Genomic DNA, 16,795 nt, shown 5'->3' with positions numbered 1-16,795 from the left:
GTAGTGGTTGTAAGCCACAGATTGTAATAGGGAATGAACATAAGGAGAATTTGGAAGTCTTTTAATATTTTAAAAGGGAACGGCTCCCAGTGTGCCTGAGCATGTCCAGGCTGCTCATCTGGTATGACAGTCACCGGAAACTGCCAAGCATCCAAGTCCCCACTTTCTCGTGCCTGAGGAATGGAAGCCTGAATTGTCCCATATTTAATGTTGGGATGAGCCTGAAGCATCCCTTTGCAATAATTAACAGGTGGACAAGCCTGAATTTTCCCCTTATTGACTGGTGGCTGAGCCTGAATTTTACTGTAGTTAACAGCAGTTTGTGCAACAAGGGGAGCTGCAAACCACGTCTCAGGCTCCCATGCCTGCAGTTCCCAAGGCTTAGGCGGCGGTGGCCATTCTGGAGCTTCCCCAGAGGGGGCGGTAGGTTGAACTGTCTCTTTCATAAGTTTTTGACGGTTAGCATATATAACCTCCTGATTCTCCCCCTTTTTTATAGTGGAGCTAGATGTTGAGGTGATTGATCAGGCCCAACCCCTTTAATGCCTGCGTGATCTCATTCCCATTCCTGATATTAGTAACTTGTATACTGTATGTTTTGCTCCTTTTCTTGATTTGTGTAGATAGAGGCTTATCAATTTTATTAATCATTTCCAAAGAATTCACGTTTGATTTTAATGGTTTTCTCTATTTTTTTTTCTGTTTCAAGATTTTTTCCCTTTAGTATTTCCTTCATCCTCCTTACTTTAGGTTCAATTTGCTGTTCCTTTTCTAAATTTTTAATGTGGTATCACAAATGATTGTTTTCATTTCTGGATGTTTAATGTAGAAATTTTTGTCTACACATTGCTTTATTGTGTAGCATTTAGATGAAACGTGGTGCTCACTGCAAATGTAGTCCCTAACAGAGAACTTTCCTACTGCAGTGATTCCTGTAACCCGGATAAAGATTCCCTAAGTAATGATCCAGTGCTTTAATAGTACTTAAAATAAATACCATATTTTATACCAATTTCTGTAATTAAATAGAATAATATATACCTTCTAGCCAGGTTTAGGCTTCAGAAACAAAATATAATCCTAGTCTTTTTAGGTATCCCAGTTCAGAATCATGGAGATGCCTTCTCAGGCTGCCTGTTCTTTTGGACTTTGTTTGCCTGTCAAACCAAAGGATCAAGTGGTCTTTGTTATTTAAGTCATGCTGTTCTGGAATGTAAATTTTATCCTTACTGTTGGTGCAAAATATATTCCATTGCCTTGTCCTGCTTTTTAGGGTAGCCATCCTGTGCTTGTATACCCAAGGTCAACCACATTCTATCCTCAAAGAAATGTATGTCTTGTCTCTTACAGTTCTTTTTAGAATTATTAGCAATTTTATGATTACTGAAGTGCTATGCAATTCTAAATAAGGTCTCAGCTGTGGGGTATAATGGTAAATTGAGACCTCTTTTTTTTTAATTTTAATTTTAATTTTTTTATTATACTGTTAAGTTCTAGGGTACATGTGCAAATGTGCAGGTTTGTTTACATATGTACTACTTGTGCCATTGTTGGTGTGCTGCACATCAACTCGTCAGCACCCTTCATTCGTCATTTTATATCAGGTATAGCTCCCAATGCAATCCCTCCCCCTCCCCCTCCACATTGATAGGGCCCCGAATTTATGATGATGTTCCCTCCCGAGTCCATATCTCATTGTTCAGTTCCCCCTTGGAGTGAGAACATGCGGGTTTGGTTTTCTGTTCTTGTGATAGGTTGCTAAGAATACTGTTTCCAGCTGCATCCAATGTTCCTACAAAGGATGCAAACTCATCCTTTTTTATGGCCTGCATAATATTCCCATGGTGTATATGGTGGCACATTTCTTAATCCAGGTCTGTCACAGGATGGGACATTTGGTTTGGGTTGTTCCAAGACTTTGCTATCGTGAATAGTGCCACAATAAACTACGTGTTGCATGTGTCTTTATAGCAGCATGATTTATAATCCTTTGGTATATACCCTGTAGTGGGATGGTGCTGGGTCAATTATGGGTACATCTAGTTCTAGATCCTTGAGGGAATCGCCATACTGTTTTCATAATGGTTAACTAGTTTACAATCCCACCCAACAGTGTGAAAGTGTTCCTATTCTCCACCTCCTCTCCGCACCTGTTGGTTTCCTTAACTTTTAATGATGCCATTCTAACTGGTGTGAGGATGGTATCTCATTGTGGTTTTGATTTGCATTTCTCTGATGGCCAGTGGATGATGAGCATTTTTTCATGTGTCTGTTGGCTGTATGAATGTCTTCTTTTGAGAAATGTCTGTTCATATGGAGACTTAAATTTAGACCTAATACCATAAAACCCTAGAAGAAAACCTAGGTAGTACCATTCCAGGGAAAGGCATGGGCAAGGACTTCAGTCTAAACCCAAAAGCAACGGCAGCAAAAGCCAAATTGACAAATGGGTGATCTAATTAAACTAAAGAGCTTCTGCACAGCAAAAGGAAACTACCATCATGAGTGAACAGGCAACCTACAGAATGGGAGAAATTTTTGCATCTACTCATCTGGCAAATGGCTAATATCCAGAATCTACAAAGACTCAAACAAATTTACAAGGAAAAAAACAAACAACCCCATCAAAAAGTGAGACCTCTTTTATAATGGAAAAATAATTGGTTATAATGGTGAGCTGGGACCCCATTACAATATTCTCAAAGTTTCCATTTTAGTGGTAAGTAGTGTCAGACGTCAGTGTTTAGACTATTTCAATGGTTCCAGGACCATCTCAGGAGGCAAAACTGGGCCCATCCTAGTCAGTCCAATGAAGGTCATTTAGTCTCTTTTGCTTCTAGCAGATGACTCATGGACATACCCTGGAAATATAGGACACACTGTGGACTGAGAGGATACACCTGAAGCACTGGGAGAAAGAGGTATGGGGACTCAGCTGGGAGGCCTGTTGTGCTGAGCAGGGGTTCAGGGGCTCAGGGGTCTTTCAGAATAACTGGTGACTCTCTGGTTTTGGCCCAGCAGTTTCTTCCAGAATGTCACAGCATGATTCATGTTTTTTGTCTCACTTCAGAGCCTTTGCAAGGTTCAGTATGGTAGCCACCAGGCATACCAAACTGAATATTCCTTCTTTCCTTCTGGGGAAAATGCCTGGTTCAAGTTGTTCTGCCTGACTTCGCCTTTTAGAATTCTGACAAAGGAGTAGCTGTTTAACTTTAAATAAATTGAAACAAAATAAAATTTAAAATTCAGAACCGCAATCACACTCATCACATTTCAAGTGCTCAGTAGTCACATGTGGCTAAGGGTCACCACCATGGACAGCACAGAACAACCCCCTCCCTGCAGAAAGTTCTATTAGTGCTGCTGGATGATCAGGTGGGCAGGTCCCTTGCACAAGTAAATCTGGACAGCTCCTCCCCTCACTTCCTCTCTTTTCCTCTTTCTCAACATCCTGGGGCTTAGTATTGTGTGCAAAATCAGAGAGGGGTGCAGGACCCTGATTTTCCAGGTAAGGGAACAGGGGTGTGTGTGGTGGGGGTCGGGACAAATGTGCGATTTTGGTGAGGAGGGACCTGTATCTTAAATCGTCTGGTAAACACGTTTCGGACTATGTTCTCATTGGTTCCTGTTTCCTGTCTTTGCTAATTTTAGGTTGTAATCTGTTTTGAAGGCTGAGCCCTACAAATTAATGCCTCTTTCAGGGGTTGCTGCTTGGAGGGTACTTGTTTTACAAATAAATGTTTCCTTTCACTGGTTGTGGAATGTATATAGAAACTTTGATTCTTCCAGGGATAAAGTTGGGTGAGCGAACAGAATTAGCTCTGGGGGAGCTGGTGGGAAGAAAAACATTGGGATGTGTAAGGGGCACAGCTCCATATGTGGCCCCACAAAGACTGCACCCAGGTCAGGATTGGAGGCTCTATAGTCTGAAGTCTTGTTACAGGCTTAACTGTCTGCTCGGAGATGCCCGTTAGGGAAACTGCCTCCTCAGGGACAGTCCTGGGTTTACTGGGCGTTGAGCTCCCCTTTAGCGATAGGAGGAGGGAGATGCCACCTGGTGTGACTCTCTGCAGTTCAGGAGAAGCTGGGTTCTGATGGGTGCTTGTTCCTTAGGCAGAGAGAGAACTCAGCCACCTGAGGTCAGCATCTACAGAAGCACAGTCTCCTGGCTTTGCCTCTGAGTTAGGAACAGCAGAGCACATTAAAGAGCCCACGTACTAGAAGGATGATTTGAAGAAACACCCAGAGAATGTCACAAAAACCCAGAAAGTCACAGTATTGTTTGCTTGTTGCTGGTGTCCTATCCTCTCTCCTAAAACCAGCCACCATAGTCGATTTTTAAAAATTCTTTGATTCTTTGTTTACAAGAAGCTCTTTCCTATACCCCGTTCTTGAAGGATAAAGAAATAGTCATTCTCTCAAAAGAAATGTCTGGCTTTTCACTGTGTTTCATATTTGTTGACTTCCCATGAGGTGACTCTGTCTTTAACAACTACCATTTTCTGCCTGTTTAGGTCAAAATCTGCTCCAATAAGAGTTCTTCAAATATCTTTCTCCATTGCAAAATGTTTGTAGGTAGCAATGAAATGAAACATTTAAAATTAATGCCATGTTTCTATAACACTACATATTAATTAATAAAGGAAAGGATTGTCATTTTCACAGATCAGATGTGGGCTGGACATAGTGATCAATCAGAGGCAAGAAGCAGGGAGATTATCCATTTATTTATTTAACAAATAATGATTGAGAACCATTCTTTGCCCATTATTGTGCTTGTCCCCAGGGAATAATGAGAAATACAACACATGTGTGGTCTTCCCATCACAAAGCTTATAGTATAAGAGAAGACAGTAAAAAAAAATCAAACAATTAACTTCCTAAAATAATACATATTCTGTGAGAACCCCCTGGGGTGCCGTGGATCATACCAGAGGGTATTGCTGGTAGACAGTGGTAATACCCTTGGGTATTGGAGAGTCTTGGGGAAGACTCTCTAGAGAGCCAAGGCCTGCGGGTTAAGCAGGAACAAGCTGAGCACTAGGTTGGAGGGTGAGTGCTCCAGAGAGAGAGAATGATAGTGCAAAGGCCTTGAAGGTGGAAGGAACCTAGAAGATTTCCAGGACGTTGAGGGTAGTGTGGCTCACACATAGGAGAGAGGAGACAGCTGATTACACAGGGCTTAAGTTATTTTTGAGGACTTAAGTTATTTTTGAAACCAATAGGAAGCCACTAGGAAATTTAAACAAGAAAAAATGTCAAATTTTAGTTTTAAAATAACATCTGGTTGTAGAGTAGAAAAAGGATTTACGGGAAGATAATCAATTAAAAGCCTGTTAAGTTGCATACAATTGACAGTGGGTTGTATTAGCACAAAGATGGAGAGAAATGGGAGATTTCGAGTTTTTTGGAAGTAAAATCAATAGAATTTGGTGATGGGCTAATGAGAGAGAGAGGATAAAAGAGTTGTGGATGACCCCAAGGTTCTGCAGGAGCCATGGGGCTAGATGGTGGTACCATCTGCTGAGGGGAGAGCCAGGGAGGCAGACAGGATGTGGAGGTCAGGGCTTAATTTGGGCCAGGTTCTGTTTGAGATGCCCATGAAATAGCCAAATGGAGTGAAATGCAAAATTTGAAACTTTTATAAGCTGAGTGAGATATAAAAGTTTGGAACTCTGAGGAGGTTGTAGGCTACAGACCTCATATAAAGGCATCCAAGCCATGAATCTCTAGATAGAGGGGGGAAGGGGCCAGAACCAGTGCTGAGGAAGCACTGGAAGCATTTATGTTTGTGTAAAGAAAAAGGAACAATCTGAAAATGAAACTTAAAAAGGGAGGGTTGAGGAGACTTCTGGGAAATGGAGCAGGAGAAATCAATGTGGCAAGCTCATGGCAAAAAGAAACTTGTTGACTGCAGGCAGTCAGGGATTCTAGTTGCTTCCATTTCCCTAAAATGACCTGGTTATGTTTCTCGATTTACAGGAGTTCAAGCGACAATGGCAGCCCAATTCGGCAGTGTGAGCTTCAACCCCAGCACACCAGGGGCCAGTTATGGTGAGAGGGCATTCAGTGCTCCCCAGCGGGGGTGAGGGATGTGGGGGGGAATAGGGGTGGGGTTTCTCCTGCCTTGCCACCCAGTCCCCATTTGAGCAGGAGAAAAATATTTCCGACCTCCTTTCTCATTTTCTCTTCATTTGACCTGCTCTTTCATCTCTCTTGACCCTCTGCACTTTCTGCCCATGGTGTGGCTGTAGCAGCTAAGCAGAAGAGAGATTAAATATCCTCTGATTGACCCAGGGCTTGGTACAGTTTCTTACCTCTTGCTTCCTACATCATGGACATATCAGAATAGCTGGTTGTAGCCTCTCTGATTGTTTTACGCCCCTTTCTTCAGCCTGGAGGAGGATTGGAAATGAGGAATGTGGGAGTAATTGATCCCTCACCCTGGTCCCTAATTTCCCAGCTCTTGGTGGTCTCACTATCACCAACAAATTAAACTGGCTGGCTCATTCGGTGTATCACATGACCCTCCATTTTCTTCCTTATCCATAGAAATTGACTATATCAGTTGAAATTTTGCTGGTTTAATAAACTATCCCAAAGTTTCATAGCTTAAAACATCAGCCATTTAGTTGGTTCTTAATTCTGTGGGTTCACTGTGCCATTCTTGGGTCTGCGCCAGCTTGGCTCTTGCTCATGCATCTGGGGTGAGCTAGTGCCTGAATGGTCTTGGATAGCCTTGTGGACATGTCTGGTAGTTAGCAGGCTCTCAGACAGCAAGGATAATAGGGATAACTTGGCTTTGTTGTCATCATCAAGAAGGCTAGTCCAGGCTTCCTTATAAGGCAGTTGCAGGAAGAGCAAAAAGAAAAGGCAAGCCACAGTGCATAAGCACTTTTGAAGTCTCTGCTTGCACCAGGCTTTCTACTGTCCTACTGTCCAGAGCAAGTCGTAAGGCCCGCCCAGATTCAACAGTTGAAGAGATAGATAGCATCTTGATGGGAGGAACTGCAAATCTGCACCCCAGAGGCATGCATCCAGGGATGGGAATAGATTGTGGCTACATTTACAATCTCCTCCATGGATTGTCACCCATATGCTGTCAACACTGACTAACTGTTGCAGTGTTGGAGCTGGCCTTTGGTGCTTTGTCATTTTGCCTCCCATGATTCTCCTACTTCCTTCCCTATGGCCAACCAATGCTCTCAGGATATCCTTAGGACAAAGCCTTCCACTGTGATGCTAACTAAATAAAAATGTGAACACCAGCCCACATCTTTCCTTAGATAATCTTAGCCTTCCTGTATCCCATGTTCTCAGTCGTATCACTTTCGGAAATATGCTTCTTTCATCCTGGGATTCTGGTTATCAAATGTGGGAAACTGTGTTTTAAGAATAATGATGGGTTGTATAACCCACTTCCCTGGCTTCTTAAGGGGAAGAGGAAATGCTTCATTTTGAATATAAATTGGGAAAATAAATCTCCACTACAGATACCCTAAAGTCAAATCTTGGGTTACTCCCTGCACTACCTCAATAGAAACAAATAGCTGGCCAGGCACAGTGGCTCACGCCTGTAATCCCAGCACTTTGGGAGGCTGAGGCGGGTGGATCACCTGAGGTCAGCAGTTTGAGACCAGCCTGAGCAACATGGCGAAACCCCATCTCTACTAAAAATACAAAAATTATCTGGGTGTGGTGGCAGGTGCCTGTAATCCCAGCTACTTGGGAGGCTGAGGCAGGAGAATCACTTGAACCCAGGAGGCAGAGGTTGCAGTGAGCTAAGATCATGCCACTGCACTCCAGCCTAGGCAACAAGAGTGAAACTCTGTCTCAAAAAGAAAAAAAAGAAAAAGTAAAGAAACAAAACAGCTATTATTGGCAGCTCATAGTTCTCTTCTGAAACCATTTTATTTCTTCCTCTGTGGGCTACATAGCTACAAAAGATCAGACCAAGAAGCTCAAGGGAATCCTGAAAAGCAAGATTGAAGATAAGAGATTAAGGGAAGGGCCAGTTGCCCAAGTACTGCAAGATGAGCATCAGGCCCACAGGACTCTCTGAGTGCAGCAGTAACATCAGAAGAAGCCCCCACAGCCAGTAACAGAGAAGGGCACTGGGGGTGAGGACTCTGCAGGGGAATCTATTAGAGGTAGATTCTAACAGCATGGCTTTTTTTTTTCCTTGATCTCCCAGGGCCTGGAAGGCAAGAGCCCAGAGATTCCCAGTTGAGAATTGTGTTAGTGGGTAAAACTGGAGCAGGAAAAAGTGCAACAGGAAACAGCATCCTTGACCAGAAAGTGTTTCATTCTGGCATTGCAGCAAAATCCATTACCAAGAAGTGTGAGAAACGCAGCAGCTCATGGAAGGAAACAGAACTTGTCGTGGTTGACACACCAGGCATTTTCGACACCGAGGTGCACAATGCGGACACATCCAGGGAGATTGCTCGCTGCATTCTCCTGACCTCCCCAGGGCCTCACGCTCTGCTTCTGGTGGTCCCATTGGGCCGTTACACTAAGGAAGAGCACAAGGCCACGGAGAAGATCCTGAAAATGTTTGGAGAGAGGGCTAGAAGATTCATGATTCTCGTATTCACCCGGAAAGATGACTTAGATGGCACCAATTTGCATGACTACTTAGGGGAAGCTCCAAGAGACATTCAAGAGTTGATGGATGTTTTTGGTGACCGCTACTGTGCATTCAACAACAGGGCAACAGGTGCTGAGCAGGAGGCCCAGAGGGCACAGTTGCTGGCTCTGATCCAGCGCGTGGTGAGGGAGAACAAGGGAGGCTGCTACACTAATAGGATGTACCAAAGGGCCGAGGAGGAGATCCAGAAGCAAACACAAGCAATACAAGAACTCTACAGAGTGGAGCTGGAGAGAGGGAAGGCACGGATAAGAGAGGAGTATGAGGAGAAAATCAGAAAGCTGGAAGATAAACTGGAGCAAGAAAAGAGAAAGGCGCAAATGGAGCAAAAACTAGCAGAACAGGAGGCTCTCTGTGCTGTAAGGCAGAAAGGGGCAAGAATGGAAGTGGAGAGTCAGGATAGGATACTTGAATTTATCATGAAAGCATTAGAGATTGCTTCCTCTATTTTCTTACGGCTGTTCGCGGAAGACTAAACTTAATGAAAATCTGTTGTATTTTCTGTATATTCTCTGGCAACCTTGCCCCATACTTACTCATTTAGCATAGTCAGAGTGCTCTGGTTTCTGTCTCTCAGGCACTCATAACTAAGGACCACCATTGGCCATTAGTAGATATTTGATTGACTTAACAAGAGAGGGACAAATTTTCAGTTTGTGAAACTCCAAAGCAGAAAGTATTGGTGCTTACTGCCTTGTGAATTCTTCCTTAGTCACACAGAGAAAATGTATGCAAGAGACCAAAGAAGATGGCTCCAAGCTATATCATGTAAATATAATAAATAATCTAATAAATAATATAAATAAATCTAATAAAATATTTTCTTCTAGATTCTTTCTATATTAGCAGATAATCTCCCTTTGTAGCTTCCACTCACTCACTCTTGCGTTCAGTCACAGTGATCATGTTACCCATGTGGTTTGTTAGAAAGAAAGATCAATTATTTGTTTGCAGTAGGTAATCTTAGAGATGGAGATGATTGTAGAATTATTTCTAGATGAGTGTCAATTTATTTAATTCCGTTGTCATATAAGGAGTCAAATTGTTTCCTATCATTTGCTTGTTAAAGAACAGAGACGTGTCTGGAAAATCGATCTCTACAAATTCAACTAAATAATGATCCCCAATGCTGAAAGAGTGAAAGACAGCAATTCAACAGGTAATACAGCAATGTTTAGTATATTCAGGTGTCTCTGTAGAAACTCTTTGACCAACCTCAATTTAACCAATTTGATGAATACCCGGTTCTCTCCTTTTCTTGAGAAAGATAGTTGAACCTCATCTCCCTCACTCAACACTTTGAATACTAATTGTTTGGCAGGTTATCCACACACTTCTGCCCCCACTGCATTGAATTTTTTGCTTATTGTGTTTATAATAAAACTTTTCAATTATCTCATATTTGTGCAGAATTGGAACCTGTTTTGTCTTGGAAAATACTGCTGCTACTTCTAATAATACAGGGATGAATTTTGCTTTATGGTAAAAGTTCAAGATGATTTTGGAGCTAGACTTTGTCTACCCTCATGACATCTCCCCTTCCCCCTTTCCCTAGAAGATTTGAGCCACAATCTCAACCCATTTATCAGCCAAAGACTACAACTTCCTTGGATTTTCATTGTGTGCTGATGGAAATTGTGTGTAACCAAGGTTTCTGAGTCCTGTGTAGTTTTGTCGGTGCAAAAATTCCCTTTAATATAGAGGTAGCAATAGTTGAAGTTCCTATTCCTTTTCTACTTTTCTACTGGGCTCTCCTCACCTAATAATTTCTAGAAATTCCAAAAGCATGTTTTCATGTTCTACCAGTATGTCCTAGAGGTCACATGTGACTTATGCCAACTTTCCATGTTCCTCCATCTTGAAATTGGCTTCTCCATGCCCTAAATCATTTTGTCCAAAATAGGATATACAGTTCTTCCTTATTTCCCCAAAGCACAAATAAGTTTAGACTGTACATTTAACAAAAGTTAGCAAAGGCTCAAAGATAAGAGAAGCACTACACAATGAAATGTGTGATTCCTTTAGAAATAATCACTCAGAGTAAGACAGCTTCTGTCTCACTTATTGTATTACAACCGTCTGTAAGCAAATATTTGAACAAAAAGTCACACATACCTCCCAAGAGAAAGTACATTCAGGTTTAATAGGAAAAAATCTTTAACTGCAGTGGTTATTTTCAGTGTAATACACACTCAATTATCCTTACCCTTGCATTCAGGTTAATGCTGCAGATGAGGCAAAGAAAAGGTTTTGACTTAAAAGCAGCGAGCAGATGAGAAGCCCCAGTGAAAAACTGTAAGAAGAGTGTTGCCTGTTTGCCTCCCAGGAGAGAAGGCAGACAGAGGTCCTTGGCAAATACTATGCATTGTGATTAATACAAGAGGAGAGTGAGACATGTTTCCTTCTCTCAAGAGTTTTGAGAGTTCGTACCTACTCATGCACTCATTAACACTCATTGACTCCTTATATCTCATGGTTGGTTCTAGAGCAGACACTGAGAATCTAGAGATAAGAAAAAGAAGTCCCTTTTGAGATTGGGTTCATTCATCGCAGCATAATGCTTTCGAGAATCATCTGAGTTGCCTGTTCCTTTTTTTCTGAGTAATATTTTATCATATGGATGTTCCATATTTTGCCTTTCTTTACTTATTCTTGTGCACCTGATTGATTTCTTTTGTTTGATTGCATTGGCCAATAACTCCATTATAATGTTGAGCAGTAGTGGAGATAACAAACATACTTGCCTTATTCTTGGCAATGCCTCCAGTGTTTCCCAATTAAACAAGTAAGGTTCTGGGTTACAGTAGTATCATTGCTCTGCTTTTCCTCTTCTTAAGATGGAAAGCTCAGATATTTGATTTTAGGACTCTTTTTTTACTAACGTAAGTCTGTAAAGCTATAAAATTTCTCTCCGTTTATGTTTGTCCACATTTTTATTTGGAGAGGTGGTAAGAGAAAATACTATTTCAGTTATGAAAGCTTTTGTGCGAAAATTGGGGAAAAGACTGGATATTTAAATGTTTGCACAACATGAAAGATCTTCCACTGAGGCATCATTTTGAATGAAACACTTTGAGTTCACTATCAACTCAGCTGGTAGCTACTTGCCTTATCCCCAGCCACTGAGAGGACAAGGCAAAAGAGACCAGCAAAGAATTCCCCTGCATGGGTCCTTTCTGGCTGCCTCACTGAAAGGTCTCTGAAGAGATGGATTGTGAGCACACCTTCAACAACACAACCACATTGTGAAAGGTTAAGAGTTTTTAGTACTTATATATCCTGGGGAATGTTTTGTCTTAAAATATTTCCAAATTTATGAGAGGTGTTGTAAATTCAGGACAAAACATGAATTCATGGTATAGATGTTTGAAAATCATCTACACTTGTCAAGTAAGAATTCTAGCTAGATATTTGACACAAATCCCTTGTAAGCAGTCTCATTTTCATGTTTCATGACCCAGGATTACTGGACCATGCTCTGTTCCACTTTTGGAACCCAACATGATTTTGCCCTGATTGCTCCCAAAAAGGATTTCATCTTCCTCCACTTATACAGAACATTTGATCAGGAAAACTGAAGCATATGTAGGTATAGGTGGGATATATTTTCAAATCCAGGAAATTAGAGGCTGGCCCACCCCTTGGAGGGCTGGGAATGCAGAGTTCTTGGAAGCTCACTAATGCACAGAGCTGGGTGGTTTCCAGGTGCTCATTTGCTGTGACATGCAGCTAGGTCTGTTCATTGTCTCCCTGCTTTTGCTGCCAGAGAGTGGTCCTTCTTCCTTGTCCACCATCTAAATCTCATGTGAATGTATCACCTTGATTGACTCTCACTTGATTGACCACACAGTGTAAGAGGTGATGAGAAATATCATTCTAGCCACCTCCATGATTCAGAAACAACAGATAATGTTGGAGGCCGAAAAATTGAGGGTCATGATCAATTGCGTATACCACTTGGGCTATATGAGTAGGCAGCAAACTGTTTCTCATAAACACAGAATGTTGGCAGACTGACAAACTGCATATTCCACCCAGAAAGGATATTGAGGGCAGTCACGCCTCAAGTGCAATATTTCTTGTGATTAGGTACATCTGAAGCTTGTTAGTAATCATATGAACCTGTGATCAATTAAGCAGCTGACCAGTCATTACCTCCTGCTCCCTGGTCATTCTACCCAATAAATATGAAGGGCAGTAGAAGCTCAGGGGCTGCTTTTGCTCACTAGAAGGAGGGAGTGCTATTCTTTTTCTCCAGTTCCCCTTCATTTAAAACAGTTTCTTTTTGTCTTAAGTTTTCATTTCTAAATTTGTCCCTTCATTCAGTCTTGTAATGATGGTCTCAAATAGTAATAGTAGTGACTGTCACAGTGACAGTCTCAAGTAATAACCATGGCAGTCAGCCACAAGTGGCACCCGAATAGGGACAAACAGTGACAAAAATAGACCTGAAGGGACCTGAAGAGGCCTGCAGGGACAAATAGAGATAAGTAGGGATAGAGATAAATAGAAATAGAGACAAATAGGGACAACTAGAGACAAATAGAGATAGGTAGGGAAAGACAGGGACTTGCAAGAACTCACAGGAACTAACAGGAACTATAGGGACTGACAGGGACAGATAGGGATAAAAACTAGCAAAGACTAGCAAAAGTTGCTGGGACAGATAGGGTCCTAAAGGAACTTGAATGAGGAAGGTCTGCTGGAACAGAAAAAACTAAAGCCCAGAAAAAATAAAAACCAGATGAACGAGAAACCCTGTTACAAGTCTGCCCGCAGCAACACAAGGTCAGGGCTCTAAAAAGGTACTTGTCAGAGCCTTAGAGGTACAAAAAACGGTACGTTTTTGAATCAGGGTAACGTGGGGAAGAATTTGGCTATTTCTTTTCTCTTTTGTTTGGAGCTTGGTATGTACTATCTTTCTGTTATTTCAGGGTTTGAGAGAATTTTATGCCCCACCTATAGCACCTATCGAAAGTAGTGAACAGGAGAGGGAGAATGAAAATTGGCTTATACCATCTTCTTTTGTGACTACAGAAAGGCTAACTTTAGCTTTGGTTTTCTTGGATTGTAAACCCACATTGGCACCTATGAGATGTGCAGAGGACTTAGGAGGTTTTCTTGGAGCTTATTGGGATGTGGGAACTGAGCTTCATTGCTTTGCAGTATTGACTCAGGCATTGGCTAATTTGGTAGCTGACAGATCTAAAAGAAGCCAAGGGTCAAGCCCTAACATGGGAAAGTGTTATAAGTGTAGAAAAATTGGATGTTTCAAAAAAGAACACTGTCAGACCTCTGGGCAAAAGGGATCTTGTAACACAGTTCCCCTCTTAAGAGAAAAAATGCCAGGACGTGGCCCTTGTTGCAATAAAGGGAATCACTGGGCTAATCAATGCCACTCAAAGTTTCATCAAAATGGCAGCCCCTGTCGGGAAGCGAGAAGGGGCCTGGACCCAGGCACTTCAAAAAATGAAGGCATTCCCTGTCCAGGCCACAGCTCCGTTTCAGGGATGGGTTCCCAGAGGCACATTGATTCCCTCTCCCCAGGAACACTGGGAGGCTCAGGATTAGATCTCCCAGTTAGAGAACAGCTTACATTAATTGGAAGAAACAGACTCACTAAGATTCCCATTGGCATTTGGGGATCTTTGCCAACAGGAAACATGGGATTAATTTTGGGCAAAAGCTGTCTTAACTTAGAGGCCCAGGAGTTGTTGATTCGGATTGTGAAGGAGAAATTCAAGCAGTGGTAATGTCACAAGAACTTTGGGTTTTTGAACTGGGAGGATATATTGCTCAACTGTTGCTTATTTCCTGTGAATTGTACCCCTCTCTACATAAAAAGAAGTGAGGTCAGGGATTTGGAAGTGCAACTAGGAGAGAGACTTATCTATCACAACCCATGGCATCTAATAGACCCACCTGTACAGTGCAAATCAAAGGAAAGAAGTTTTATGGGCTTATGGATACAGGAGCTGATGTGTCAGTGTGTCAGTAATATCTAAAAATAGTTGGCCCCTATCTTGGCCCCTAAAACTATCTTCTACATCCCTAGTTGGGAGTAGGAACAGCTCAAAGTGTTCAACAGAGTGCTGAGATTCTCTCCTGTCTCAGACCGGATGGGCAGTCTTGTTTTGTGTCTCAAGGTTTAAAGAAGTCTTTTGTCCTTCCCCCTGAACCCATTGGGGGTGGAGGGCAGGAGAGGGAGGATGAGAATTGGCCTGTACCACTGCTTGCAGTAGTAGAAACACCTCTACTGTCTTCTGAAGCAGAAACTAATAGTTCGGCAGGAATATCATCACCCCTATTCAGCCTGAAGAAGTTACAGCCTGAAGACAGATCTTCATCCCTCTGCAACCCTTAGGATTAAGAGTCCTCTTGGAAAGGGGAGATATGTCAGAGGCGTTTGAACCAGGGCCGTTTAACTTGTTTCTGGGACTTCAACAAGCTGTTCACTCTCATGCTGCTCCTTTTCATGTTTCTCATGTTCACCCTCGTACACAGCTCCCTGGGCTGCTGTCTTTGGGTGGTGACGGAATGAGAGACTGGATAAGGATAAACCTCGATTTGCTTTCTCTGTGCCTTCTGTTAATCAGAAAGAGCCTGCCTCTCATTATCAATGGGAAGTTTTACCCCTTGGTAATTAATTAAGGAGGCAGAAGTTGAGTTACAACTTGTGGCGCAGACGCTTCAGCAGTGGCATGTCTCCCAGCTATAGCCACAAAAGCTTTTTGCTTCTGTTTTGCTAGATTTACTAACGTGGGGACGAGGGTATGCTTGTGTTTTCACAGAAAATGAACAAACCATGTGGATGCACTCAAGGTGTGTACGACCATGGAACAGGAGAGTGGAGGGACCCATGGATCCCAGCCACAGGCCTGGTTCCCCCAGTGCGAGTCATGAGCCAGTTGAATCTGAATGTGAAGATGGAATGAACCACCAACCGGCAATTGAAGGCTGCACATTTTGCAACTGCCTTATTCAATTAATTCAAAAACAAAAAGGGAGAAATGTTGGAGGCCAAAAGATTGAGGGTCGTGGTCAATTCTGAGTAGGCAGCGAACTGTTTCTCAAATGCAGAATGTTGGCAGACCGACAAACTGCATCTTCCACCCAGAAGGGATACTGAAGGCAGTGACGCCCAAGTGCAGTGTTGCTTGTGATTAGGTACATCTGAAGCCTGTTAGTAATAATGTGAACTTCTGAACAATTAAGCAGCTGACCAACTGTTACCTTCTGCTCCCTGGTCATTCTACCCAATAAATACGAAGGGTGGTAGAAGCTCAGGGGCTGCCTTTGCTCACTAGAAGCAGGGAGCCCTTTTCTTCTTCCCCAGTTCCCCTTCCTTTAAAACAGATTCTTTTGTCTTGAGTTTTCATTTCTATGTTCGTCCCTCCATTCAGTCTTGTAGTGATGGTCTTGAGTAGTAACAGTAGTAACTGTCATAGTGACAGTCTCAAGTAATAACCATGGCAGTCAGCCACAGGATGATTTGGCACAGCTGAAGCATTCATATAGCAGCATTCATCATCTATCTGACCTTTTTGTGGGAAATGTTTCCTAGCCCATTCAAGATACTTATGCTTATTGATGCTGGGTATACCCAGGACAAAGTAGTTTTGATCTTGTATTTTGACTACATGCTGTCTGTCTCCTACAGTTATGGCTGATGAACACTTCCTGATTCACCATTGGATTCCGAAGTCCTAGAGTGCATGAAGCACTCATTAAATATTTTTCACCCATTTGGCAGCTGCACATCACCCTTGCCTTTGGAGACAGTAAAACTCAGCTCAAGCTGCATTTCCACAGCACACAAAATCCAAACTCCCTCCTACAGGGAGCTTTCTGCACTCACTTCCTCATCCTTCCCCTACTTCCTCCTGCATGTGCCACTGTCCTCTGTCTTACTCCATTTCACGCACTTGAAGTTCATTCACTTGAAGTTCAGTTTTCTGCCTGGTTTCCACCATCATAACAGTGATCAGCACTGTATAAGCTTCAGCAGCTTTCCTAGAGATTTAGAGTTACAGGGGAAGGTACCAAAGGCAGCACTGGGCATTTCTATACCAAGCTCACTCTCCTCTCTGGCTTGGAAAGAGAAACTGTTTATCCCTCTACACCCAGGAGGAAGCAACTCTGGAG

The 16,795-nt window shown here is 42.5% G+C and overlaps 1 protein-coding gene across 1 annotated transcript; it reads left to right on the top strand.

Annotated features, from left to right (window-relative positions):
* Positions 1 to 3,345: 3,345 nt before the first annotated feature.
* GIMAP4 (GTPase, IMAP family member 4) lies at positions 3,346 to 10,051 on the top strand. The gene is made up of 3 exons (XM_017874486.1): positions 3,346 to 3,508; positions 5,983 to 6,054; positions 8,195 to 10,051. Exons 2-3 carry the CDS (start codon positions 5,997 to 5,999, stop codon positions 9,124 to 9,126), a joined length of 990 nt encoding a protein of 329 aa, XP_017729975.1. The 5' UTR covers positions 3,346 to 3,508; positions 5,983 to 5,996; the 3' UTR covers positions 9,127 to 10,051.
* The last annotated feature ends 6,744 nt before the right edge of the window (positions 10,052 to 16,795 follow it).

The sequence above is a fragment of the Rhinopithecus bieti genome, unplaced genomic scaffold (genome assembly GCF_001698545.2).
Source record: "Rhinopithecus bieti isolate Rb0 unplaced genomic scaffold, ASM169854v2 scaffold_8350, whole genome shotgun sequence".
NCBI lineage: Eukaryota > Metazoa > Chordata > Mammalia > Primates > Cercopithecidae > Rhinopithecus > Rhinopithecus bieti.
This window is presented reverse-complemented; position numbering and strand designations above follow the sequence as displayed.

Excerpts from the sequence above, each read along its gene's own strand:
- GIMAP4 (XM_017874486.1), top strand. The coding sequence starts at position 5,997 with ATGGCAGCCCAATTCGGCAGTGTGAGCTTCAACCCCAGCACACCAGGG. Across the intron at positions 6,055-8,194 it reads CACACCAGGGGCCAGTTATG|GGCCTGGAAGGCAAGAGCCC; the intron begins GTGAGAGGGCAT and ends TTGATCTCCCAG.